Source organism: Leuresthes tenuis, unplaced genomic scaffold (assembly GCF_036924035.1).
Source record: "Leuresthes tenuis unplaced genomic scaffold, fLeuTen1.0.hap1 SCAF_10, whole genome shotgun sequence".
Classification (NCBI taxonomy): domain Eukaryota; kingdom Metazoa; phylum Chordata; class Actinopteri; order Atheriniformes; family Atherinopsidae; genus Leuresthes; species Leuresthes tenuis.
The window spans coordinates 23,575,746-23,599,436 of record NW_027325364.1 but is presented as its reverse complement, the minus strand read 5'-3'; the positions used below and the strand labels follow the sequence as shown (position 1 = coordinate 23,599,436).

Genomic DNA, 23,691 nt, shown 5'->3' with positions numbered 1-23,691 from the left:
GTCTCTGCTCCCAGGTTAACAGGCGATCCCAGGTTAACAAGCCATCCCAGGTTAACAAGCCATCCCAGGTTAACATGCCAGCCCAGGTTAACATTCCATCCCAGGTTAACAAGCCATCCCAGGTTAACATGCCAGCCCAGGTTAACATTCCATCCCAGGTTAACATGCCAGCCCAGGTTAACATTCCATCCCAGGTTAACATGCCAGCCCAGGTTAACATGCCAGCCCAGGTTAACAGGCCATCCCAGGTTAACATGCCAGCCCAGGTTAACATGCCAGCCCAGGTTAACATTCCATCCCAGGTTAACATTCCAGCCCAGGTTAACATTCCATCCCAGGTTAACAGGCCATCCCAGGTTAACATGCCAGCCCAGGTTAACATTCCATCCCAGGTTAACAGGCCATCCCAGGTTAACATGCCAGCCCAGGTTAACATTCCAACCCAGGTTAACAGGCCATCCCAGCTTGACAGGCCATCCCAGGTTAACATGCCATGAACAGTGAAATGCAGACAGGATTTTTCAGTTTGCTGCAGTTGGTGACAAAGAATTTTTTATTTTTTTTTAAAAACACGTCCTGTGTAATCGTCAGATTTGAAATTTGGCAGACAGTAGAAGAACAAATATTAACTGATAGCCTACATGTTCATTCAAGAAAGAAAAATGCACACTGCACCCAGAAATGAGTTCTACCGCTACAAAAACATGTCAGATTTGAAAAAAAGGTTTATTCGTTTAATTTACAGACAGTATGGAAACAGAAGACAAAGTCAGTGCAGACAGGTGGGGTCTCCACTGTGTTTTTATAAATAGCATTTTACTGTACAGTTTGTTATCTTTCCTGGTCACATGGTGTTAGCTTTCATGTGAACGCGGCCACAAGTGGCAACAGCTCAGGCCAAACCTAGAAGAACGTGGGATGAGGTGAAGGTACGGTCCAGTGTGGTTGGGTCAATACTACGTAGAGCTCATTTTAATGAGGTTTCTGTCAAATTCAAACAGTTATAGAACAAAACTAGATGGGATGAAAACATTATTTTTTTAAATTTAAGTTCCAGCTCTGGTCTAATCACAAGGCTGTCTGAGCTGCCATGTTGCTCCGATGGAACAGGAACGGGTAAAGAAGACAGGTGTGGCCAAGCACGTTTAAGACATGGTGATCTGCATGGACTCCAACATCTCCTCAACTGCCTTCGTGGAGCATTTGTTCTCCTTGGTCCCACGACCGGCCAGCTGCATGTCAGATGAGGAAGGTGAAAGGCAGAGAGGCGCCAGGGGAGAAAGAGGGAGAAAAAGGGGAAAAAAAAAAAGAAAAAAGATAAACTCATTAGATCTCTCGGCCAAGTGAAGTAATGGAGAACGAAACACACTTGAACACGGCCTCACAGAGGCAGCGATGCTTCATTCACTCTGTGGTACGCTTCACCGACTGAGCAAAAACATCCTTGTCCCCGTTTGAAAACTGGAGGGCAAGAAGCTAGAAGCCGAAATAATCTGAGACAAGCGTGGTCATTAGATCAAGTCTGCAAATAGGTCACGCTAAGTAAAATAATACCTCTCATCAAAGGGTTTTTCCTCAGATGTTGCATAAATGCCATTTTTGATTAGAGTGTGCTCAGTAACAGGATGCCCATATTAGGCCACTTCCATGGCCTCTGGGAAAAGAGTCCATAACACCCCACTCTGTGTCCAGTTAGTTTCACAGGAAGGGCCGCAAATCATAACCCACAAACATGGACGAGAATACTCGCGCATATGCACACGCTTTTTTCTACCCAATTTAATTTAGCAACGGGCGAGGCATCCCCTCAAAAAACACAAAAAGGAAAGACGATGTCCTTAACTCCGGGCACAGAGACTGGACTAGAACAAAGGATTCTTCCAGTTACACATCACCTCGCCTCAGACAGAACTCTGTCGTTACGAAACGTCTTTCCAAAATAATTCAGGTCGGGACATTAAAGGTGAATACAGATGTTACACACGCCAAGTAAGCCAACACGCACACCAACGTACTGGCTTTTGAGCTGTAAGCTGATAACAGGCAGCGCGGCCCCTCTCCTGTTTAACCCGGAGGGGATTACGAGCAGCACTTCCAAAACAGAATTTTTAGATTTAAATTGGTCATCCCACACAATTTTTGTTTTGTTTTTTTACTGTTGTTTCAGCCCATCTTAAATCAGCTTAGGCCAGAGAATGTGGCAGCTCCTCCGAACCAGCTTTTTCTTTTCATGCTTGAATTATTTCTTACATCTGTAAGATGTAAAAACAAACTGTTCACTGACAGCAGAAATCTGAAGTGTTTCTCTGCTGACTGAAGTACAATGTAGTTAACATCATAACGTCATGCAAGACTTCTTTGTGCAGTAGATCAAGGTTCATACAGAGGATAGAACTAGCAAAGATTGGAGGCCTCCCCCAGTGTCCTTTAATCTTCCAACACTGTAAAACATTCTTGCACACAGTTCTTCTTTCCTTATCTTATATCCTCATGATATTCTCCTGACAGTGGGCATCTGATTTTCATCACACGCCTTCTGACCCAACTGTTCGGAAACGTGTTGTTGGCATAATTTTGAGCACCGATTCTCACTTTGCATACACACACTCTCTGAAAACTTGTTGTTTTGGAAGTTCATCCTCAACCTGTTTGTGGCCTCACGTAACAAAACAGATGACGCTGAATCCTTTATTCACAACAAAAAAAAGAACAAACTGTTTGTTTAGTTTGACACATTTATTCATTCACCTTTGGCCCTGCCCAGACTTCTACAAACAGGATCTAAGTGTATCCTTAACCCCGCCCGTACGCCATTTCCACAGCAAAAGTTTTTTCCTTCCTCTTTTGCCAAACTCCAGCTTAGAGAGGGCAGTTGGCTAAGGTATACAATTGGCCATGTAATTTCCAAGGATGACTCATTCGTCTAGATTTTGTGTGTGTGTGTGTGTGTGTGTGTGTGAGTGAGATGGTGTAGTGTAGCTGTAATGATCAGTGCATTTAATTGCTTTGGTGCCTAATGCGCCATTACTCTGGGCCAAGTAGTCAATTATCTCTTCAGCCTGAGGTGAGACCATCACATTAACTCCTGCCCTTCTCCACAACAGGAGGAGCAGACCAGAGAGTTCCACATCTATTTAGAGCATCTGATAATAGAGTCATGAGGCAGCGGAAGCCTGTCGTCCGTGACAGAGGAGCTAATCAGAGAATTTGTTTAGGGAGTAAGGGCAGGAGGGCGAGTTATGTAGCCCTGCGTCAAAGCCCCTGCACCTACAAACCACACATCCTTTGCACGTCAACTGGCCCCACACAAGTAATTACATTTTTTCGAAATGAGCTCCAGTGAGTCGTGACCTCTCGCCGACGTCTGCTCCCACTTGTGCTCACCTGCCCACCTTTTCCTAACACTGAGGTATGACAATCACCAGGTACTGAAGTCTAATAAAACTGGACGACTGACACGAGCGGCTTGCAGCTGTCTGAGGCCCGCACTGATGGTACCTTTTAAAAGACCTCAGAAGTCATTTAACTGGATGTGGGAGCAAAGAAAAAATGGAGGCAACCTTCCACCTTGTCATTTAACTTGTCACAGAGTAACCCCCCCCCCCGCCGTGTGTGTGTGTGATGTGGACACACACACCAGATCTGAAATGTACATGAGGCAGCTTAAAGAAGTTGGAGGAGAGGGATGAAGCTCAAATGCTCCCTGAAGCACAAAGGTGTGACTGACTGAGGGTTCTCATTATTGTCAACACGGGGTCAGACTACACCAGCAGCACATAAAACAGCTTTAATTACTACAAGAAGAATCAAACTGAAGCATAATGACAAAAACAGTATACATTTTTATACTCTCAGTTAAATGGTCATACTGCTTCAGATGCATGGAAGACAGCGTTTGGTTCCAAACAGCCAAGATCCCTGAACACAGATGTGTTCCCTGTCTGTGGGTAAACCTTCTCCCAAACACTCGTAGCAGGAAAGAAAATATTTAAGCAAGGAAACGTGTGCTACATTACTGGTTATGCTACTGTCTAATTCCTGTAACCGCTTTCAGATGAAATCCCTTAATAGTTGTTCTCAAAATATCTCTTTTGGGACTTTGATTTACGATTAAAACGTAGCAGTCCGAGATATTCATCTCGTCCCCCAGTGGGCTCAAAGCTTTTCTACAGGAAAGAGGTGAGGCCAGGAGGAACACTGATCTGAGTGATAATTTGTGTGGAGACATTTGTTTAAATAATATTGATGACCAAACCCGTTCCACTTCTTTCTCCTCACAAAAAAAGATCTAAGACTACATGTGAACCTATCGAGTGCACACTGTGAGCAAAACAAGCTGTACATGATTGATGACGCTTCATTTCATTTTAACTCGAACCTAAAGGAGCTCAGATCTCTTCAATGACTGTAGGAGCTGCCGGCGTTAACCACCACGATTCTTGGCTCACTATTTCCGACAGACTTGTCTGAGGGCTCCGCTGTGAAATGCGCCTACAGGGCAAGTAGAGTCAAGTGTGGTGCGACAAGGCCTTTAGAGGCTCAGCGGGGAGCCTCACACTCAACAGCTCCCACACATGTTGAGCAACGAGCCACTTACTACATATCTGACTGCTCGAGCTTGTTTTACACCTGGTTATTAGAATGTGTCTTGAGTGACAACTTTTGATCGGATGTCATTGCCGCATTCTATCTAAAAACACCCACCAAGTCTGCATCACACAGTGTTGAAGGCCAGTTTACCGCTTTTTGACCAGAGCAGTTCCAGTCCTGGTTCAGGGCTGGTGCTAGAGCCAGTTGGTTCTAGTTAAGAACCGGTTTGGTTTTCCACAGCCAAAGAGCCACGACATTACATCACTTTAAACTCTTCAATACGCGTTTCACCCTCCCTCCAGTGTGTTCAGAGTCTCTGTGGAGGACCACAGTTTATCTTCACAAAAACAACAGCTTATTAGCGTTTGTCCATTTTCCTATAAAACAGATGTCTTGATATCAACAGTCAAGTTTTTAAAGGCTTTTTTAAACAACAGTTTGTGTTTCTTAAAGCTCCCTGCGATGCCAGGAGTAATATGTTCTGTGTCAAGTGGGATCTCTCAACCCAAGCTGGCTTAATTGAAACACCCAACGCCATTAATAAAAGTAGCTCCAAACACGGATTGAAAATCAAGCTGCTGTGAACGTCTCTCTATGCCACACGAGGTTGCAGGTGAAATAAAAGTCATGTGCCTGCAACGCTGCTTCGACTTCACCTCCTTGTTGCAGTTTGAAGGCTAAATGCTGCACTGGCTCTGGCTTTTTAAACATGGCGGTCAAAATGTGAGGGCGCCGTGGTCACGTCCCCCAACCCCCAGATGTAAACGGTTCTTTGCTCTGTGACCCCAGGTGAGTCCGATTGATCGCGTGCATGCAGGAGTAGTTTGGCTCCCAACTGTGTTAAATCATTTTCAAACAACTCCAGTCGGAGTTATTGATGCTTCTGCAATATCCAAAATTACTTTGACATTATCAAAAGTCACTGTGGCTGCTTTTCGATTAACATTTCAATAAGCTTTGTTCTGTAATAGATGCAAAGAATGAGTATTTGTGCATTTCTGCAGACTTAAGACAGTCAAATAGAAGATTTTAAACTTTTGGAAATTGGAGCAGCAAACGGGCTCAAATTCAGTTTCTTCAAGAAGACTAAATCTGTTGAACAGCCACTTAAACAACAAAAGGTCAAAAATAAGACTTAAAGGTATAAATAGACTTCCTTAATTGTTTTTATGTCAATCAAACGGTCAGGATACCCCATTCTGAGAAAGAAGAGAATAAGAGACCCAACTATTTGTTCCAGTTTAGTGATGTTCTCTGAGATTTGGCTTGTCAGGAAGCCCATTTCTAGTTTGTAGTTTAAAGCCCTTGCAGATGTTACAGCCTCAAATCAACACATTAGCAGTAAATGTACCCAGACACACTGAAATACACGAGGGTTGTTATTATTAAAATATTGGAAATCAAAAACAGCCATGAGGACCGTTGTGCATTTAGGGGTAATTTAGTGGCGAATACTTCTCACATTTTATGAAAATGGGGGGGTTTTCAGAGTGTCTGGATACTGTGTGTGAATAACTCTGATTGGTGGTTTTCGGTGTCTGGCGATTGAAGAAATCAAAGTAGTAGAGGACGGAGGCGCAAAAGAGAGAGAACAACGCAGGTGAGAATCAACTTGTGACTCACCTTATAGGCTTTATTTATTTGAGTGGCAGCCCAAGCAGCATACTTTATATTGTCCTTCTTCACCTTGGCACTGACTTTAGGGCTGGCAGCGATGTGACTTGCAGACTAAAGGAAAAAGATAGAAAAAGGAAGAAGAAGCAAAGGAGAGAACAGAGGAAGGAGTGTTCTTATATCAAAACTTGGTGAAACAGCAATAAAAGCGTAATTGAGATGAATGTGCAACCACTCTTACCATCCACCACTCCACCAGTCATTGTGGCAGAGTGAAGAGAAAAAACAGACCTTGGCCTGATGACACAGGGGAAATCATTTATGGGGAGGAAAAAGTGAGTGTTTTAATGCTTCATACGTAAATTGTCACTTAACGGGGCCTAATTTCTCCAACACCATCGATTCCTGGTGATGGAAGGACCTTGTATGTTTCGTAAAAGGCCCAAAGCTCAGGGAAAGGAGCGCCTTGTGAATCACTGCCTCTGCCTGCCCCGACAGCTCCCTTCTGAACCACAAATCCCATGTCTTTCCCATGTTCCTGCCATCATCTCCACACTGAAAACCCCAGAGGGCTTACCCTGCCTGCACTTCAAAGCCCTCCCTACCAGTGTGCTGAAACTTTAACTACACACCAATCAACCTGGCCCCCAAGAAAATGGTTTGGCATCTGTATTTTTTTTTTAGTAAGCATTTTATTTTATTATGATTTCTATTCTTTTTTTAACTCAAGAAAACCTCAGTTTAGATGATGTCAACCCTGACAGGCTATCCCTGAATAACAGTGTGCACCATTATGGAGGGGAATCCCCACGCATGTGTTGTTAGGAACCAACCCACAACCCGACTGTGGTCAGTGCTACCAAGTCCACTGTCACACTGACTCAGATGCTTTGAGATGGTGAATGTTTTCTGCCCTTTCACTGAACTTCTTGCACCTGTCAAGATTTGAACCACAGCGGCTAGCTGACAACCTGCAAACTGCACTCTTAAGGCTGATCTGTGACCGATTAAAAAAGAACTCCCACCTCAGGTATTCGTTTAAGACCTCAATATCAGCGGATGACTTGTAATAAAACTGCTGATCTGTCTCCAGCCCAGCTTGAGAGTTAACAGAGGTGAGTGTCTGAGATGTGACCCCGCGCCACTCCTTGTGTACTCGCCGCCTCCATCTTTGTGTGGTTTCAGAGGGTCTGGGCTGCTTATGTGGTGTTTGAACTACCTGAGGAATCCCAGTGCCTAATGGGGGGGAACACTGAGTCCCCTCTGTACCTTTTATTCCCTGCAATGCTTTGTTTGTGTTTTTATGTCAGGTTTCCCCTACATATAATGCACTGGCACGAGCGGACAACACCCTGTTAAAACAAATATTGCCAAGTGCCACAATCAAACTGGCACTTGATTGGATAATTTGCAGCAAAATACCTGCTGAGCTTGGACTGCTCCGGTGTCTTTTGCTTCATCTGTCGGTTCTTTATTTATCTAAGTCAAGCGTAAAGTCTCTCTAAAGCAGGGTTATTGCTAAAATAAAGCCCTCCAGAGGAGCTGACTTTTCTGATGCTGGGGTTCACTGAGTCAGCAGTGAGCTAACCTGTTTGAGAGCCACTCCTTTCTACCCCCAAAACACACACACAGAGTGCAGTCTGAACTCACACTGTGGTCAACCTCAACCTTGATAAACCACAGGGTTAAAAAAAAAAAAAAAAAGACTGCCGATTTTTTTTTTCCTCTCTTTTTTATTCTGTCTTTTTCTTCATGCAAAGCAGTACTCACCATATACAGACCAAACAATGCCCTCATGTTTCGGTTGTTCAGCCTCAGTGCCTGGGCAAAATATTTTCTGGACAGCTCCAGGTTTTCCAGACCCCCCTGAGTGTACTTCACCTGTGTGAGGAGGCATTAAACACGGCCAATAAGCTGTGCTAAAGGGCAACTCAAGCAATGACAGCATGCCATCTGGATAAGCAATACATGACCACCCAGAGTAAACACATCTTCTTTCATGAGCATGTATTCCCAGTGACGTTAAGTGTCTCTCAGAGGGTCTGGCCCCCCCCCCCCCCCCCCCCATCACACACATTTTGATGATGGACATCCAGGCGCGTACCTACCTCAGCGTACTGCTCACAGTACAAGTGATTGTGAGGATTGGTCATCATCAGCTCCTCCAGACAAAACGCGGCTTTTCCATAGCTGTGGAGATGACAAGGCAAACAGTAAGGCGATTGATACAGCTGCGGACGCGTCATCCTTTAGCCTGCTCGACTGTGACGCACAACATCTACGGCCAATAAATTTACAGGTATAAATCTGAATAGAAACGACATGGGGTTCATGTCAGTTTACAAGGAGCAGACTTACGAGGTACATTACAGAAATGTGGAAAGATCCAACGGATGGCCATGTTTATTTACAGGCTGACAGTAAAGGGTACTTAGTGCGGGCTGCTGGCAAAGGTGAGCCTAGTCTGGTGTAGCGATTCTTCCTCCTTTGAGGACACTGAAGATCAATCTCATGCATCTGTGTGTTTTTTCTGCCTTAAATGTGTGGTTAACTACCTTCCTGAGGTCAGCACTACAGTAAGAGCTGGCACACTGTGTCTGTACTCAGATGAGATCACTTCTCAGCAGCACGCTGCTGAGCTGTTGACCTCACACTAATCTGCAGCAATTCCACTTCTAATACACACTTTTCCCATCCCAAGACTTGGCCAAAACGAGGAGCTATGATACAGTATATCATTAAACACAAAGCAATAAAACGTCTGTACACCTAACAAAATACAGGCGAGCGCACGCAGGCCGATGCACACCCACCAACAGAGAGCCGGACTGGCTTATGCATGCAGACAACAACAGCATGAGCGGAGCTTTGTAGACAAAGCGAGTGATTCTGCAAAGCTTTTTCCAATTTGCTTTGCGAGATCTTAAATGTTTCTAAACAAGCCGTGTTTTACACTGCTGTTGAGAAAATAATGGAAATGCTATGTTAAGAGTTGTGTGTAGGAAAATAAGCCAAATGTTGCACACCACAACATAAAGAACTCATCTTGCCTCAGTAACTAGTTGAAAGATTAACAGCATAGCCAGGAAAGGAAGGTGGGGACACAGAAGGAAAGAAATAAACAGTGGGAAGGAGCCGAGCAGAGGGGGAGATCAGAGGGCTCGAAGGGTTGGGGGCTGCTTACAATTACCACTTCCTCTCCATAAAGACTTTCAGATGTGCTCGTGCAGTGGCCGCGGCCTGCAACAGAGCCGCTCCATCAGCCATCAACCAGGATCTTGTACCAGAGCCAGAACCTTACCTCCTCTACTCTTCCTCTAAGTCATCTAACCCCACAATCACCAAGCTGCTCGGTAGGACGGATCCTAAGCTCGCTCTTAACCGCACAGCTTGAGGAAGATTGCAGCCGTTATGATGTGTGAGAGTGTAAGAAATGTATTTTTTTTCTTTTGGAGGTTAGTAAAACCATCAGCAGTGGCTTTGCCCCACTTTAATACAACATTCTGACTGTGTAGAAGACAAAAATGGATTTAGACCTGGGAGTATGTCCTGAAAAATTATTACTATTTAGTAATATGATTTTGGATGACCAGTCACATATTTTGGGTCAGAATCGAAGCCAGCAGACGGTCCAAACAGTGGCTCTGTGCAATTACTGTTAACGGGCAAAAAAATCTCCTGTCTCAACGTCACAGACATGAGGACTGTTTAACAGTTCTCACTCAGAGCCTATTAACTCTGCTCTTAATGTGCTGATACTGGTGCGTCTAACAACTCCATCAACAGCAAGCCAGATACACACATCTACTACAAGCCTCCAGGGTGTTGTGCAGCAAGTTGAGGACAGTTTATTTCTCTTGCGTGCTTCACCATCAAACTGTTTTCTCTGGTTCGGAGGGGGATGAGCGCCACCACCTTCTCCTGGGAATTTCACAGCAAGTGTTTTCTCTCTCTCTCTGCGTCCCGTTCTGCCCCCCCTGGAAAAGAGTGACGATAATGCCTGGCTATCCGGAAGAGAAGGAGGAGGGGAAACAGGGAGTTTGTAACCCAAAATAAAGAAAAGAAAGCAAAGAAATTGACACGCCTGCAGATAAGGGGCTGTGGGAGTGAATGGTGTGATATTAGAAGTGTTGGGATAAGCTGGGAGATAATCCTCTCACCCTTGGATTTCCTCTGGCTACTACAGCAGTAAAGCCTCCCAGACAAAAGCATGAAATATCCAATAAGTAGCCTTCTTACTGTGCTACACATTCCTGCTGCCACTGTCTTCCTACCGGAGCAACCAGAGTAAAGTGTGCCCACACACACACACACACATATGTATGTATGTATATATATATATATATATATATATGCATACGTACAACGAAAAATGCAGTCAAACTGCAGACGCTGCTTCACTAACGTCTGAGCCCCGGACAATAAAAGGTGACACAAACAATATTATCTTTTTTGTTACGATGCTCTTGTCTGTCTCACAATGCTCCTTGGCAACTGAGATATCAGTGGGAGGCCAGCGAGTCTTTCAGCTCTCATACACAAGAGAGGAGGCTTAGGACTGAAATCCTATTAAACTACTCTTATGTGACAAACATGGACAGAGCTCCATTGAGACCCCTGGCTGAGTTAGGAATCTCAACTTCTTCCATTGTGGCCATCCAATGGCCCTCAAGTGATCAAGCCATCAGTCTGATCTGAGGTCCTGTTAAACTGGCAGAAACAACGTGAACATGCGGCTGCCTTACTACAGCATATGTTTTATAAGACAAGTGCTTGTCCCTGAAGAAGCAGCTGACACTTAAATAACCACTTCACACACGGTATATTCACAATAAACAGCATTCTGGGAATGTCTGAACTCACGGGAGTCTGGCTCTTGACATTATTAATTTGTTATTCAGCTTGGAGGAGTCTATGCATTGGTTTGGTCATTGTTTCCAGGTGCTGTTTTGAACTGAAAACTGCCAAATACCTGTCACATAACTTCATTAGATGCGGTCTCTAAAGTTTCAAATGAACTATTACAGGTGGATGAAATGTCTCCCTTAAATTGTCTAAAAGCTAAAATGAGTTTGACTGAAGGTGAGTGACACCTCAAAATAAAGAAAGCAAGCTATTAATAGGTGTATACTGATTTAACAGACAGAAAAGTGGATAATGGGGGAAATCTGGTTTTGCAGTGACATCGAGCAGCAAGCCTGAATGGATGAATAGATGCAAAAAAAAAGTCAGTCAACCTAAAGCTACATGAACCACATTCTGATGCAGCTCAGACACTCAAGCTGGAGTTGCTCATGGTGAGGAACAACTTCATTTACAGAAATATATTTACTCGTGTTCGTTGATGTAGAGCTCTGATAACTCGTGCCACGCTTCCTGGTCCCCGACAAACCTGTAAACACATTACATTAAGTTCTCCTCCTCAAACCCTGCAAAACAGCATGTGCATTTCAAACATATTAAAAGCAAAAAAATGGAAGGATGCCGTTGCTTATTACAATAGCACTAATGACAGCCTGGATGTGCCAGCACTATTGGAAGTGGACTCATTTTTAATTAAAATAAAAGCCAGAGGAGATGAAGTGGAGGGGGTGGCTGGCCCTCTCCCCCACTGACAGAACACTTACTGCTCCAGATACTCATTGAGCTCCCTTATGGCTTCAGCGCTCTTCCCCTGGGCTTTCAGTATAGAGATCTTGCGCTTCCTTGCTGCCTGTAGAAAAGAGAGTAAACAGGATTAGGAACTCCGCTGCTCAAGTGTTTGTGTGAGGAGGTGAATAGCCCGAGTGAGGCTAAGAGTTATGTCTTTGCAGAGCACCACGGCCCCTTCCAGACTTCCGCTGAGACGCAGAATCACTTTTCGTAAGGGTAGTCAGAAGTGTGGTGCACTACAGCAGCCATGAAGATAAAAGACACTTCAGAAGATAACGTTAACTTTTTCAAGTTTATGAATGTCATCAGCGTGGGATTTAAACGTACATTGAGACATAATTGGAGATGGTTAGTGGTCATGTCTGGCACGAGATGGGCACACATTATGAGTCAATGTTTGGGAGCTGGAACGAGCTCAGTGGCTGAGATAAAGTGGTGAGTCATCCCCTTACCAAGTGGGGAAAATGGCACACTCCCCCAATCCCCAACGCCTGTCCTCCTGCCGGCACAGCACGCATATAGCGCTGCACAAGCCTGACTTACATCAGCTAAAAAATTGCTTTCCGCTTTGTTGTTTTTGATGTTGAACTGACCTTAAAGTGGATTAGATTCTCATCAATCTGAATTAAAAAGTATTTCCCCTGCTGCTCTGACTTTTCCAAATGCTTCACTCCTCACTACCCTCCTCCTCATCCTCCTCCTTTTGATAGTAAGTGAAAACCTTAACAGGAGGCTGCTGCTCCATTAGGAGCCACAGTCCATTTTATTTATGGACTGGCACTTGATTGAGTGGGGCTTCCTCTCATATACTCATAACCAAAGCCATTGAGGGCTGTGTATGAGTCATGTCTAAGGGGCTGTAAATTTGGGCCTCCTTTGACACTTCCATCACAAGAAATCCACTTATCCATCAAGCTGGGACAGAGACCTGCTGAGATACTGCAGCCTCAACTGACAAGCAATATTTTAACCTCTAAGAGAAAAAAGGCAAAAAGGCAACAAGAGAACATCTTCATAAAACAAGAAAAGAATGTTTTTTTCCTGTTCTTTTTCCAAACACATTGTACCCGACTGCTGAGAAACGATAGCGCTGAATATGAGGCAAGTGGAAAGGCAACATGAGAGAAAAGTAGTAAAATATCTTCTGAAGTAATCAAGCAACAAAGAGTGGTGTCTTCTGGCTATAAGACAAAGATCCCACCATTTCATTTAATCAACTTCAGCAGGACTTGATGCCATGTGGATTTCAGGAATTTCTACTCACTTCAGCCTAAAGTACAAGCTTGTGAGTTGTTGTTTTCCTCTTCTACTAGCAAAAAATAAAACAGGTAAAGCAGTAAAGGAAAATGAATAAATAAAACAATTATTTTCTGCACTTGTGCCATTGCCACACTTAAGATTTGTCCCTCCCCTGGGGTTCCTTCTTTCCCAGATAAAGAGCCACTCGGTGCTCAAAGGAACATATGGAAGTTGGTAGTCCAGAAGAGTCGCCCGGCACTTTATTAAACGAGCGGCAATTCAAAACCACTCCTCTTTCTCTAACTAATGATCCAGAAAAAAAACTGGCACCGGGTCTGAGCCCTCTGTTGTTGTGATTTTCGTTTTTTTAATTAGCGCTCTGAGGAGACTTCAGGAGTGAGGACTGGATAATTAACATCACTCCTGGCTCTGGGCTGCGACCTACCGCAACCTGCCTTTATAATAAGAAACATCAGAACAAGAGTGGCTCACCGAGCACACGACACATATGTGAAACTGCTAAAAAAAAAAAGCTTTGCATTTCAGAGCACATACTTCTTTTCAAGATTCCATAATATTTGTAAATGTTACTGTGGCTCAACCTCAGAATAAGCTTCTGAGGAGTGGCTACAATGGGCTAATTCTTTCTCGTGAACATTTAGGATAAAGTGGGAGCAGTGTAATCAAATATTCATGTAATCGTTGAGTCCACTCAATGTTAAACTTGTACAAGCCCGTATACAAGTGTTGAGGACGTTCTAAAAATGCTCACAAGAAGCAATAATGAAAAGTGGGGGGGGGGTGCATTCATGTAAGCAGGCAAGAATTTTGCCAACCCATTGCTGTAGGTACTGGAACATACTAAGCGATGGAAGGGGTAAGAGATTGAAGCATTTTTTGGAAAGCGCCATGGCAAAAAAAAAAAAAAAAAAAAAACCTTGAGCAATTTTTGTTGATTCAACAATTTTGGTTAATGGGTACCACATCTATTCCACAGCCTGTAATTACAACAGCTCAGTTTCCAATCTCTGCTTCGCATTCTGGGATGCCTCGCAAGTCTTCCTTGTGGTCGCCAATTTTCCGCCATTTCTAAGGCCCATCTTCAGCCCAGTTCTTGTAAAGATCATGTTAGGAGACTCTCCTCGCCCCAAGACAGGTGACCTAAATGATGTCACCATGTCTCCTCACCACCCACCGTCAATATTCCAACAAGGATTGTGGGAAAAAGGTTCATGGTCGACATCCCAGGAACAGGGGACGTATTTGTGTGTTTTGTTCCATTCCCAGTCCCAGGTTTGATTGACACTTCAAGCTCACAAGGGTGGCAGTCTCCTGCGTGCAGAGACCAGGAAACGGGCCGTTCCCTTTCCGAGGATGTCCCTGTAGTCTTCATTAGGTGTGTGCCATGTTGGGGAGGTGCCCTGGGAGTCACTGAAGTTACTCCTCCCATTGTCAAAACACGAGATGGATGCGGAGCAATTTTCAGCAGTTACAAAACGTTGTTGCAAAGAGAAGCTAATACAGGAACGCAGACCAACGATAATGAGATTAGAAATCAAAATGATGTTGGTTAACAGTCCTTCATAGGCCTCTTACAATCCCACCCTTCTTCTTCAGGGACAGTGTTGGCTCTAATACCTTCATCAATGTTGGAACTGGTTCCTGGCTGGAAAAAGAATTTACAGAATTCTTCTTCTTATCTCACTTTCCTGGTTATCTTACCGTGTTAACACTGATGAGACCAGTAAGTATTTCTGGCTTCTAGCCTACAATAGACTGTTCCATGCGGAAAACTAAACACGATGCCATTGGATGTGGTATTTAAAATGTAATAGTGCATTATGACTTCATGCTGGACTTCTTAAAAAGCATTAAAACCCAAATTCAAGACCATTTTTTTAGGCAACAGCTGCAATGGGTGTTAAAATTATTGTGGAGAACTAAAAACCAAATTTCATTGAAAATAACATTTCACCATGGCTCATTCGTGTTTTTTTTTTTCATGCGACTTACACAAATCTTATCCCCTGCTTTACAAAAGAGCATATTCACTAGCGTTTACTGCCCGTGGAAACCTGCTTTTAATGTTGACGTGCCAGTTCGACTTTCAACAGCAACAGAAGCCCATTTCTCTGTCACCACACGAACAAGTGAGGCGCTGTGCACGTCATTTCTAACGTCTCAGTAAAGTCTCTTTTTGTTTGTTTTTTATTAGCCGACAATGTGAAGAATCTACGAAGTACAAATGCCTGCAAAGTGTGTCTCACTCAGCACAGGCTCGGGAAAAAAAAAAAATTAACAAATCTAAACAGATCCATATGGCAGCATGGCACAGGAAACTTGTACAACATCTTTTTTTGGGGGGGAGGGATGTAGCCAGAGTAAATAAAGTAAAGGCTTCTTTTTAAAACCCTTTGAAACCAATTTCTTGCACAGCGACGTGTCCATGTGGAAACGATTAACAGCAGGTACACTGTGTTTATGGATGTGGGATTGGAAAAAACGCTACGCGTGCAAGATTATTTCACAGTGATAAATAGAAAATCGAGACGGAGAATATAGCTACAACTTCAGAGACGTCAGGCTTACTGCAGGCTTTTCCGTGTTCCCAGCTTAGTGCCCAACGGATTTTACACCTGAAACCGATGGATGACAAAGGAGAAGGAGGGACAGGAGTTTAGGCCGTCTGAAAGGTCCAATAAATAACCGCCTTCAAAGACCAGACCCTTTATTTATGTTTTACCTCTACTAAACATATCTAACACTGACTAACACCATGAATCACCCCCAGCCCCTCCCTCCACGAGTTCTCAGTTGAGTGGGTGATAGGCTGATCAGCACTGTGGTTGAGGCCACAAAGGCCAACGGGAGTTTAACGTTGCAAACCCCCTACTGCTAACACCAAAGCGCCTTGACAGATTTAAAGCCCTCCAAAGAGCTGAGACCACAATGTGAGACAAAGTGTGACGCTAAGCAGAGGGACTTTTCTCTTTGCCCCTTACCGTATTGGTGGGGTCATCCTGGAGAATGGCATCATAGTGCTTGTTGGCCTCGTCGTATCTGCCCAAAGACAAAAACAAAAGAATACAAATTGGTTTTTGTTCGTGTGTAAAATTAGGTAGTTGGAAAATTAAACAGAGCTCAAGGTAATCAAGTTTGTGTATACAACATGACAAGTTTGTGTTTAAAGTGAGGCTGAGCAGACATCGGCGGCGATCAAAACCAATAAATAAACTCATTCCAGTTTATGTTGCCGGTCACACAGCTCCCATTGTGAGAGGTTTATATCCCTTCACAATGAGTCATGAAACCGACATAAACAAAGGACACCGTTTTCAAGATTTCTTCATTTGAATGTATTCCGTTTGATTAACCTATAAACAAAACTAATTTGCTACATTTACATCAGTTGAGATCTGCAGGTAACTTATTCTTTCGGCTCAAATGTTTGCATAGAGGCCATGTGATTGTGTTTCGAGGGGACATCTATAAGCTGTAAACATCAAATCGTATCAGGAAACGGGAGGTGTTTGTGCTGCACTTGTCAAATCAGTCACTGATGCATGAATCTTGAATATTTAGTTTCGATAAAAGGCCGATCTGTAATGCTGATGTTTTAGTAGAAAGAGCAGCTCTGTGATCAGAGAGCGTCCAGCCCACAGCCGACAACAGACAGGAGCAACTCTGGTTCCCATTAGCAATGAGCAGCCCCATTTCCAGCACTGATGCTTCCCTCACATTCACTTTATTACTCAGCCACACTTTGGGAGATTTCAGATGGCACCAGGCAACCACTCACGAGCCACTTTGATTTGCTTTATTTATTCAAGAACCAAGTGTGTGTGTTTGGTGTGTGTGCGTGTGTATAGAGGGGAAGGGCCTTACTGTTTGAAGTTGTATCATTCAAGCTTGACCCCAGTGTGCAGTTTATTTAATCTGACAGTGCCGGAGCAATCACTCTCAATTATCACATAAACTCCGACATAACTGATAAACTAGCAAAGGTGAATCGGGCGGGGTTAATGAACAGATTGAATTCCCGCTTACTTCAGCACAGTTCATCCTAAAATATCTGCTGTTTATCTTTCTCCCACAAGCTCTATATTCTGATTGTGGCGACATGTCAATATTTACAGGGCCGGGACATACTCGTAGCACAGAAACCAAAACAAGATGGTAAAGGATAAAAATAGGGGTAGGGAACAGAAGGGGGAACAAAAAACAGCAACAAAATAAGAAAAGAATAGAGGAGCAGAAACCAGAAACTACTCGAGGACCCTCAGAATAACAGTGGGATCCGACCACTTCCTTCCCGGGAATCCCTGACTCAAGCTAAGGGGCCACAGGACTACCCAGCACCGAATCTTTGCTCTCTCCAGTCACCTCTTCCCCAAAACGAATGCTGGGGGATCCAACATAAACAAACCATACCCCACGCACACACTACTTAAACACACCCATTGACGTTGAGCCACTTAGGATCTGCGAACACTTTCTCTCCCCCAAAACCTCTCAAAGTAGCACACATAACAGTGAGGCAGTGCCTTTTTTTTCTCTCTCTGGAGCGTTTAGCACCCGATGCTTACCTTTCCAAAGCTTCCAGCCTCATGCCCGTTAATCGCTTCACTCTGTGGCTATCTGGAAACTGCTTCCTCAGTTCCTGTAGACAGGTCTGCAAGGATGTGGGCAGAGGAGAGAGACCAATTATAGAAGGCGGCGTTTGACTTGATGTGAAATTTTCTCTTTTCATGCAGATGGCCAAGATTTTCCAATAAAAAGTGATAGTCTTCAAAAAAAAAAAAGAATGAATAACTATTTGTTTAATGTTTTAGCTAAACAAACATAATTCACTCATGCAACAGACCGTCATTAGGCCAGTCTTACGAGATTCTGCTGTTCTTCTGTTACTCATTTGGGCGACCACACTTATAACTATAAAAAGGAGTATGCGGATTTTCACCCGGCCACTTTTTCTGCCTCCGCTACATAGAGCTGGAATTTGTAAGCTCACATCATAATGAAAAGGGGGGAGGAATGGTTTCAAACACATTCAGCATCATCCTGAACTATGGAAACGTCTGCAGGGTGACTTGGATGCTTTTCGCTGTCCTTCAGCTCAAGTCTGGTCTTCTTTTCTTTCGTTTGTTTTGCTTCTTTGTTCATTTTCTTTTGTTTTGACATCTGGGAGCTGTGTTTAAACAACAGCCAAAAGGCAACCCATTCTAATAACTAATAGTTCTGCATTCTCTGTACTCAACGAGTAATTCGCTGTGCCAGGAGAAGCCATCACTGTTACTCATGCTGACTGGACATTAACAATGTCTATTACTTTTATCTTTTTTTCCTTCTGCGGCAGTTGAGGTTTTTTTTTGTTTTTTATTTTTTTTATTTCACAGATATGAATATTTTAAATCATAAACTCATAAAAATCGCATAAAGCTTTACGATGGCAAATTAATTTGAAGGGAAAAAGTGTTTAACTCCAAGTTCAGCAAACACTTGAAGCATGCTTCTCAACTCCTTTCTAACACCCTCTAATTCCAGCTCTCTGTAAACTGTTTTTCCAAAGTACAGACAGAGTAATATTACTTGGCCAAATAAAAAATTTGAATTTCACATTTGGCAGCGCGGGTGCCACAAAGCGGGACTGGCTGAGTCAGAATGAACGATTACTTCTGAAGCTCTTGGGCGTGTGAGGAAGTGTGGCAAAAACTTACCAGCGCCAAGTCGTCCCGACTGCAGTCCAGCGCTGCAATCATCACCTGCTCATAAATAATCCAAACTGGCCAGAAGAGACACAGACAAAGGAGACAGTGTTAATGCCCTTCTTTTCCACTGTCTGGTGTAACACGCACCAACATCACAGCAGAGACATTTTTAATTGATTTGTATGGCGATTTTGTCTTATGACGCTGTGGTTACAAAATCAGGATTTTGTCAAAGAAAGGTGACTGGAAATGCTTTAAGTGAAAGCGAGTCGACGTGGGCTCTTAATGGACCAATTTCCAATCAGTTTCTAATGTACGTAGCCGTCTGACGAAGGAAACAGCAAAATATGTGAATGAGAGCTTTAATGACAATTTGGCTGTACAAATAGAAGCTTGACTGTTTTCCAAGAGAACAGGATGCAAATCCTTGCGGTTTCTTTCTTTGTAGTCATGAGCTTCTTCTTCTTTGGGAAGAGTGGAGCGCTGAGACCAGTTTGAGTCTACTTGACTGTATACATGCAGGAAAAATTCAGCTCCAACCACATTACCTGCGTGTCAGTCTGGCTTTGAGAAGTGAAATTTTTTTTCGGACTAAGATGTTTGCACACGTTTCAAAAGTTCAGTTTTGGTTGGACCGACACAATGATATGACAAGATGTATGACAAGTTATGACAAGTCTTGACCTGGAAATCACTTTCATATCCTTCCACAGCAGGCACTTAGAAGGACAGAGCGAGCACAACCAGTCCTTTAATGTTTAACTCTGTGGTTAGCTACGACACAATGAACTGTTTATTCTTTCAGTCGACTGTGACATTATAACATACTGACTAATAGCCTGGCTACAGTAGCCAATTAATGGAATCAGTTCAACATGTTAAACAGTCAGCTTTGACAAGCGAACTGGATGTGCTCAGCCAAATGAACACCCCCTGTTGACTGGAGAGAAAAATAAAAACTAAATCTAAAACTGACAGATTAGTCCAAAACAAACAAATGTTTCAGAGCTTTTTTTGGCTTCAATGGTTCCAGCTCTTGCTCTCATAATTGCCATCTCATTTCACAGCCAATTTAAAAGCTAGTTTCAATAAAAGCATGCCACGTTAAGTGTTTATGCGCCTCCTAAAAGGACTGTATGAATCATTATGACTTGGGGGGAAAGGAAGAGTTCTATGGTGTAATGCAGCAAAACAATTATGCTACAAAGGAAACCATGACCATGCCAATTGCACAGTTCACATCTTTTAAGTTAAAGTCCAGCGCTGTGCTCCTGCCAAATTAAGTATTTGGAATACATTTCTCTTCTCTTACTATATGAAGGAAAATGCTGGAGAAAACACAGGAAGAAGACATAGAGATGATCAAAGTTGTATTGTGGCTGGTTCCATGTTACAATACTGAGATGAGTGTTGTTAAAGTTAATGTTCAGAATGCAGACATTTTTATAAATGTCAAATCCAAATCCATTGAAGACCCTGGCCAGCGCTGTTAAACAAACAGATCTGAATGCGATCTTAGGATTCTTGTGATGAGGTGAACATGGGTAGACAACTTTGTTGCTTAAAATACACATTTAGAAATACAGGATGGCAGGATTGGAGGGGTAAAGGAAAAAATTTGCAAGGCAAAAACATTAATCTTGGTTAACATTTAATATCTTTATTCTAATTAACTGGCAAATTTGTAATAAAGAATTTAATTGTGTCAGTAAGTTGATCACAAAGACCATCATGTCCTTCCTGGCCTATTTTCACAATGACAGCTAAAGGAAAAATCTCATTCTCTAGTCTCCTCTCATAGCCCGAACGTTTGCTACAAAAAGATAAAAGATTCAGAGAGAATTAAAATGGTGTACTGATTAATATGGTTTGAACAAACTTACCGTCATCTCCAAGTTTCGATGCATGCTCACTGATGAGCTCTTCACCAACATCCACTATTTGTTCACTATTTCTGCTGTTGTCTTCTCTCCATTTACGTAGCTTGTCTCTCATCTCTGCAGACAAAGACATTCAACTATAAGGACACACTGTTCGCATCACAAATAACACTTAAAATACACTTGTTTCTATGGGTGTGTAATGTACTATTTAGCAAGGCAGTGTTCAATTACACGAGAGCTAAAAGCTGCTAAAGCTTTTCAAACTCGCATTAAATGCTACAGAATATAAACGTATTTATGTGTGCAACCGTTATGGGTGCGTATTTTGCACAAGTAGCCACAATACCATTACGGTCTCATGCTGATATTACTGTTACTGGTTTTTCAAAGGACCAAAACGTAACTTAAGCAATAGTAACTGTCGTTAGCCGTATTCATTGCGGACTGTCGCTACATGACGACATGCTAACGGACGTTGTGTGTCTTCCTCAGTCACAAAAAAATGACTCTATACACTGTACACCCACTGCTTCTTCAGACAACTTAATCAGTTAGGTTAAACTCGAGCGTAATTAAGCTGGTATTAGCCACTTCATGAAACTGACAGGTTAGCACATCAAGCTAGTTAGCATTAGCTAAGTAGTTCAAACGCTGACTTCAGCGCTCCAACTTTAACTCAGAAACAGTGAGGACTCTGCACCGTGCTCTTGCGCGAGAAAACTCTCAATGTATAAAAAGAATATGAAACAATTCCACAGTGACAGATGAGGAGAATAAATATATCGTTTTACCTTCCCAACCCACGTCGTACATTTCTGACACAGACGCCATTTTTTTTCATACGACAACATACGTAATGCCTACGTCACAGATATGCCAGTTTTTGGCGTGTTGGACATATTATTTCCATCATTATTACAATTATTTTTGTCATCATTGAGAGCAAGATAGTCATAAAAATGGCAATATTTATAGTTCTAATAGAAGTGTTATCATGGTGGATTCATCTTCTTTTGTTCTATAAATCTATGATTCACAAAAACAAATCGTATATTTTATCTTATATTATCATTTTACGAACATTTTAGTCATGATTTGCATTCAGACTGAGTTAATACTGATTATGTCATTATGACTAATATTGTACTTTCTGATTTAAACACTTAACTAATTTAATTCCAGTGTACTGTAAAACTACACTTGCAAACCCACAACAATGACATTAATCAGCAACATATAGCATGACAACGAGTGGGCTGCTGTGCTTTGTACTCTACCTCAATTTTTATATGATTCGCCATCAAAGTATGAAATGACACGGTCTGTAGAGCTTATGATATATTTTCTGAGAAAATGTAAATCATACAGTCCAAGAACATATACCATTTAATCCTGATTTCCCACAGGATTCTATGCGATTCTCATCTCATTACTGTAAATGCTTGCTCTCACACTTCTTTCTTACCACATCACAAACTTGTTGATGTGGACATTGTACAAACTTGCCTACAGAGACGTTCCAGAGATGTAATGTCATATCCTACCATTGCATATTTTGTTGCTATTCTGTTGTGAAAGTGCAACAGGACGAATTTCTGAGGTACACTGATATGCTAAAACAGACTGGCATCATCAATAATGGGCAAGTGCACGTTATAAAAGAGAATGATGAAATGTCATCATCCCTCTAAGGGATACAAATGACAACACCGTGTTCAGTTTAGGTTACACTCAGGTCTGGCGATCTATTCACTTGTAATTTTCAAGTCTGCACATGGCAGTCAGTTGATATGCGGTTGGTTTTTGCTGGAAGACAAAATACCAAAGCAACCACATTAACACAATCACACACTGTTCTCTGGGGTAGAGGGCTTCACTTGGCTGCCAAGGTGCCACTGAGGGCCAGGCCCCTAATAATGACCTGCCATAAACACCATGCAGCCAGTGTGACTCCTGGGACTTCAGAGCAAGAGGGTGAAAGCCCTCTGTGAACGCAATGTCCATAACTTTAAGATGCAGCTGGATGTTGTGGCAGTGAAAAAAAGTCCCTTGACATAAGGCGCCTGTTTAACTTGGAGCAGCTCTCTTGCACAGAAATGTCACAATATGGCAGATCAATTTCAGCCATTTGAAAACCCAAATTGTGCAACTTGACTGGTGCTTATGAAGGTTTCCATGCTCTGGAAGCCCCCACATATGGCACACAGGACAAGCACATGTATATATTTTCCTTTTCGGTCTCCATGTATGAATAAAAAAATATATATTCCAGCAGAAACACTTCAAGGAAATTATATTTTGATTTCTGACAGAAGCAATCAGAGTTGGCAATCTCTAAAATGAACAGCTACAGACCAAAAATTGAGGTAACGCTGAGGTGCTCGCTGTGGTTTTGAAATAGTTCTTGTTCCATCTAGATTTCTGTTTCACTGGTGTTGTACGGTGAGTTGCGGAAAATGAAGACAGATGTAATTAGCAACGATGTTTGGACTCAGCCTTCTGGAGTCGGCAGCAGTGTGTTTACTTTGAAATCTGATTAGGTCTCCTGTCTGTGCAAGTTGCTTTCACCTCACCGCGAATAACTCTGTACAGATGACTTCAGCACGCTTTGCCTCTGATGGACTCCCTTTACTACACCTTTGACCTCACCCATATCCTGACAGAGAGGCCCTGAGTGGGAAATTATGGCACATCACAATGAGGCTTCCTTACTTTGTTGCTATACACTGTAGTGGTCTGTTGCCAAGAACAATGTATAGACCCATATCAGGGGAGCACCCCGCTGGTAATAGACCTCACTCGCACAACTCAAAGCTTAGGATGCATTGTTCCCCTGACACCTTGTGTAGTAGTCTGATTGCTTAGTGTGGATTGGAATATTACCACATGTACTATCTTATGTCTTCCTTGATTGAGTTTAATGGGCAGTACCCCCCCCCCCCAATTAATTTGAACAATGATGAAGCAGTGCAATTCAAGAGATTGCCTCTGAAAAACTGCTGTGC

General features: G+C 42.8%; 1 protein-coding gene across 1 annotated transcript; it reads right to left on the bottom strand.

Moving 5' to 3' along the window:
* Positions 1-1,032: 1,032 nt before the first annotated feature.
* On the bottom strand, positions 1,033-21,550 carry emc2 (ER membrane protein complex subunit 2). Its single transcript, XM_072394804.1, has 11 exons — positions 21,478-21,550; positions 20,687-20,800; positions 18,813-18,877; positions 17,682-17,767; positions 16,098-16,155; positions 11,832-11,917; positions 11,537-11,596; positions 8,313-8,394; positions 7,975-8,085; positions 6,214-6,318; positions 1,033-1,232 (listed from the first exon to the last, which is right to left on the bottom strand). The coding sequence occupies exons 1-11, from the start codon at positions 21,515-21,517 to the stop codon at positions 1,146-1,148; spliced, it is 894 nt and encodes a 297-aa protein (XP_072250905.1). The 5' UTR covers positions 21,518-21,550; the 3' UTR covers positions 1,033-1,145.
* Positions 21,551-23,691: the final 2,141 nt, after the last annotated feature.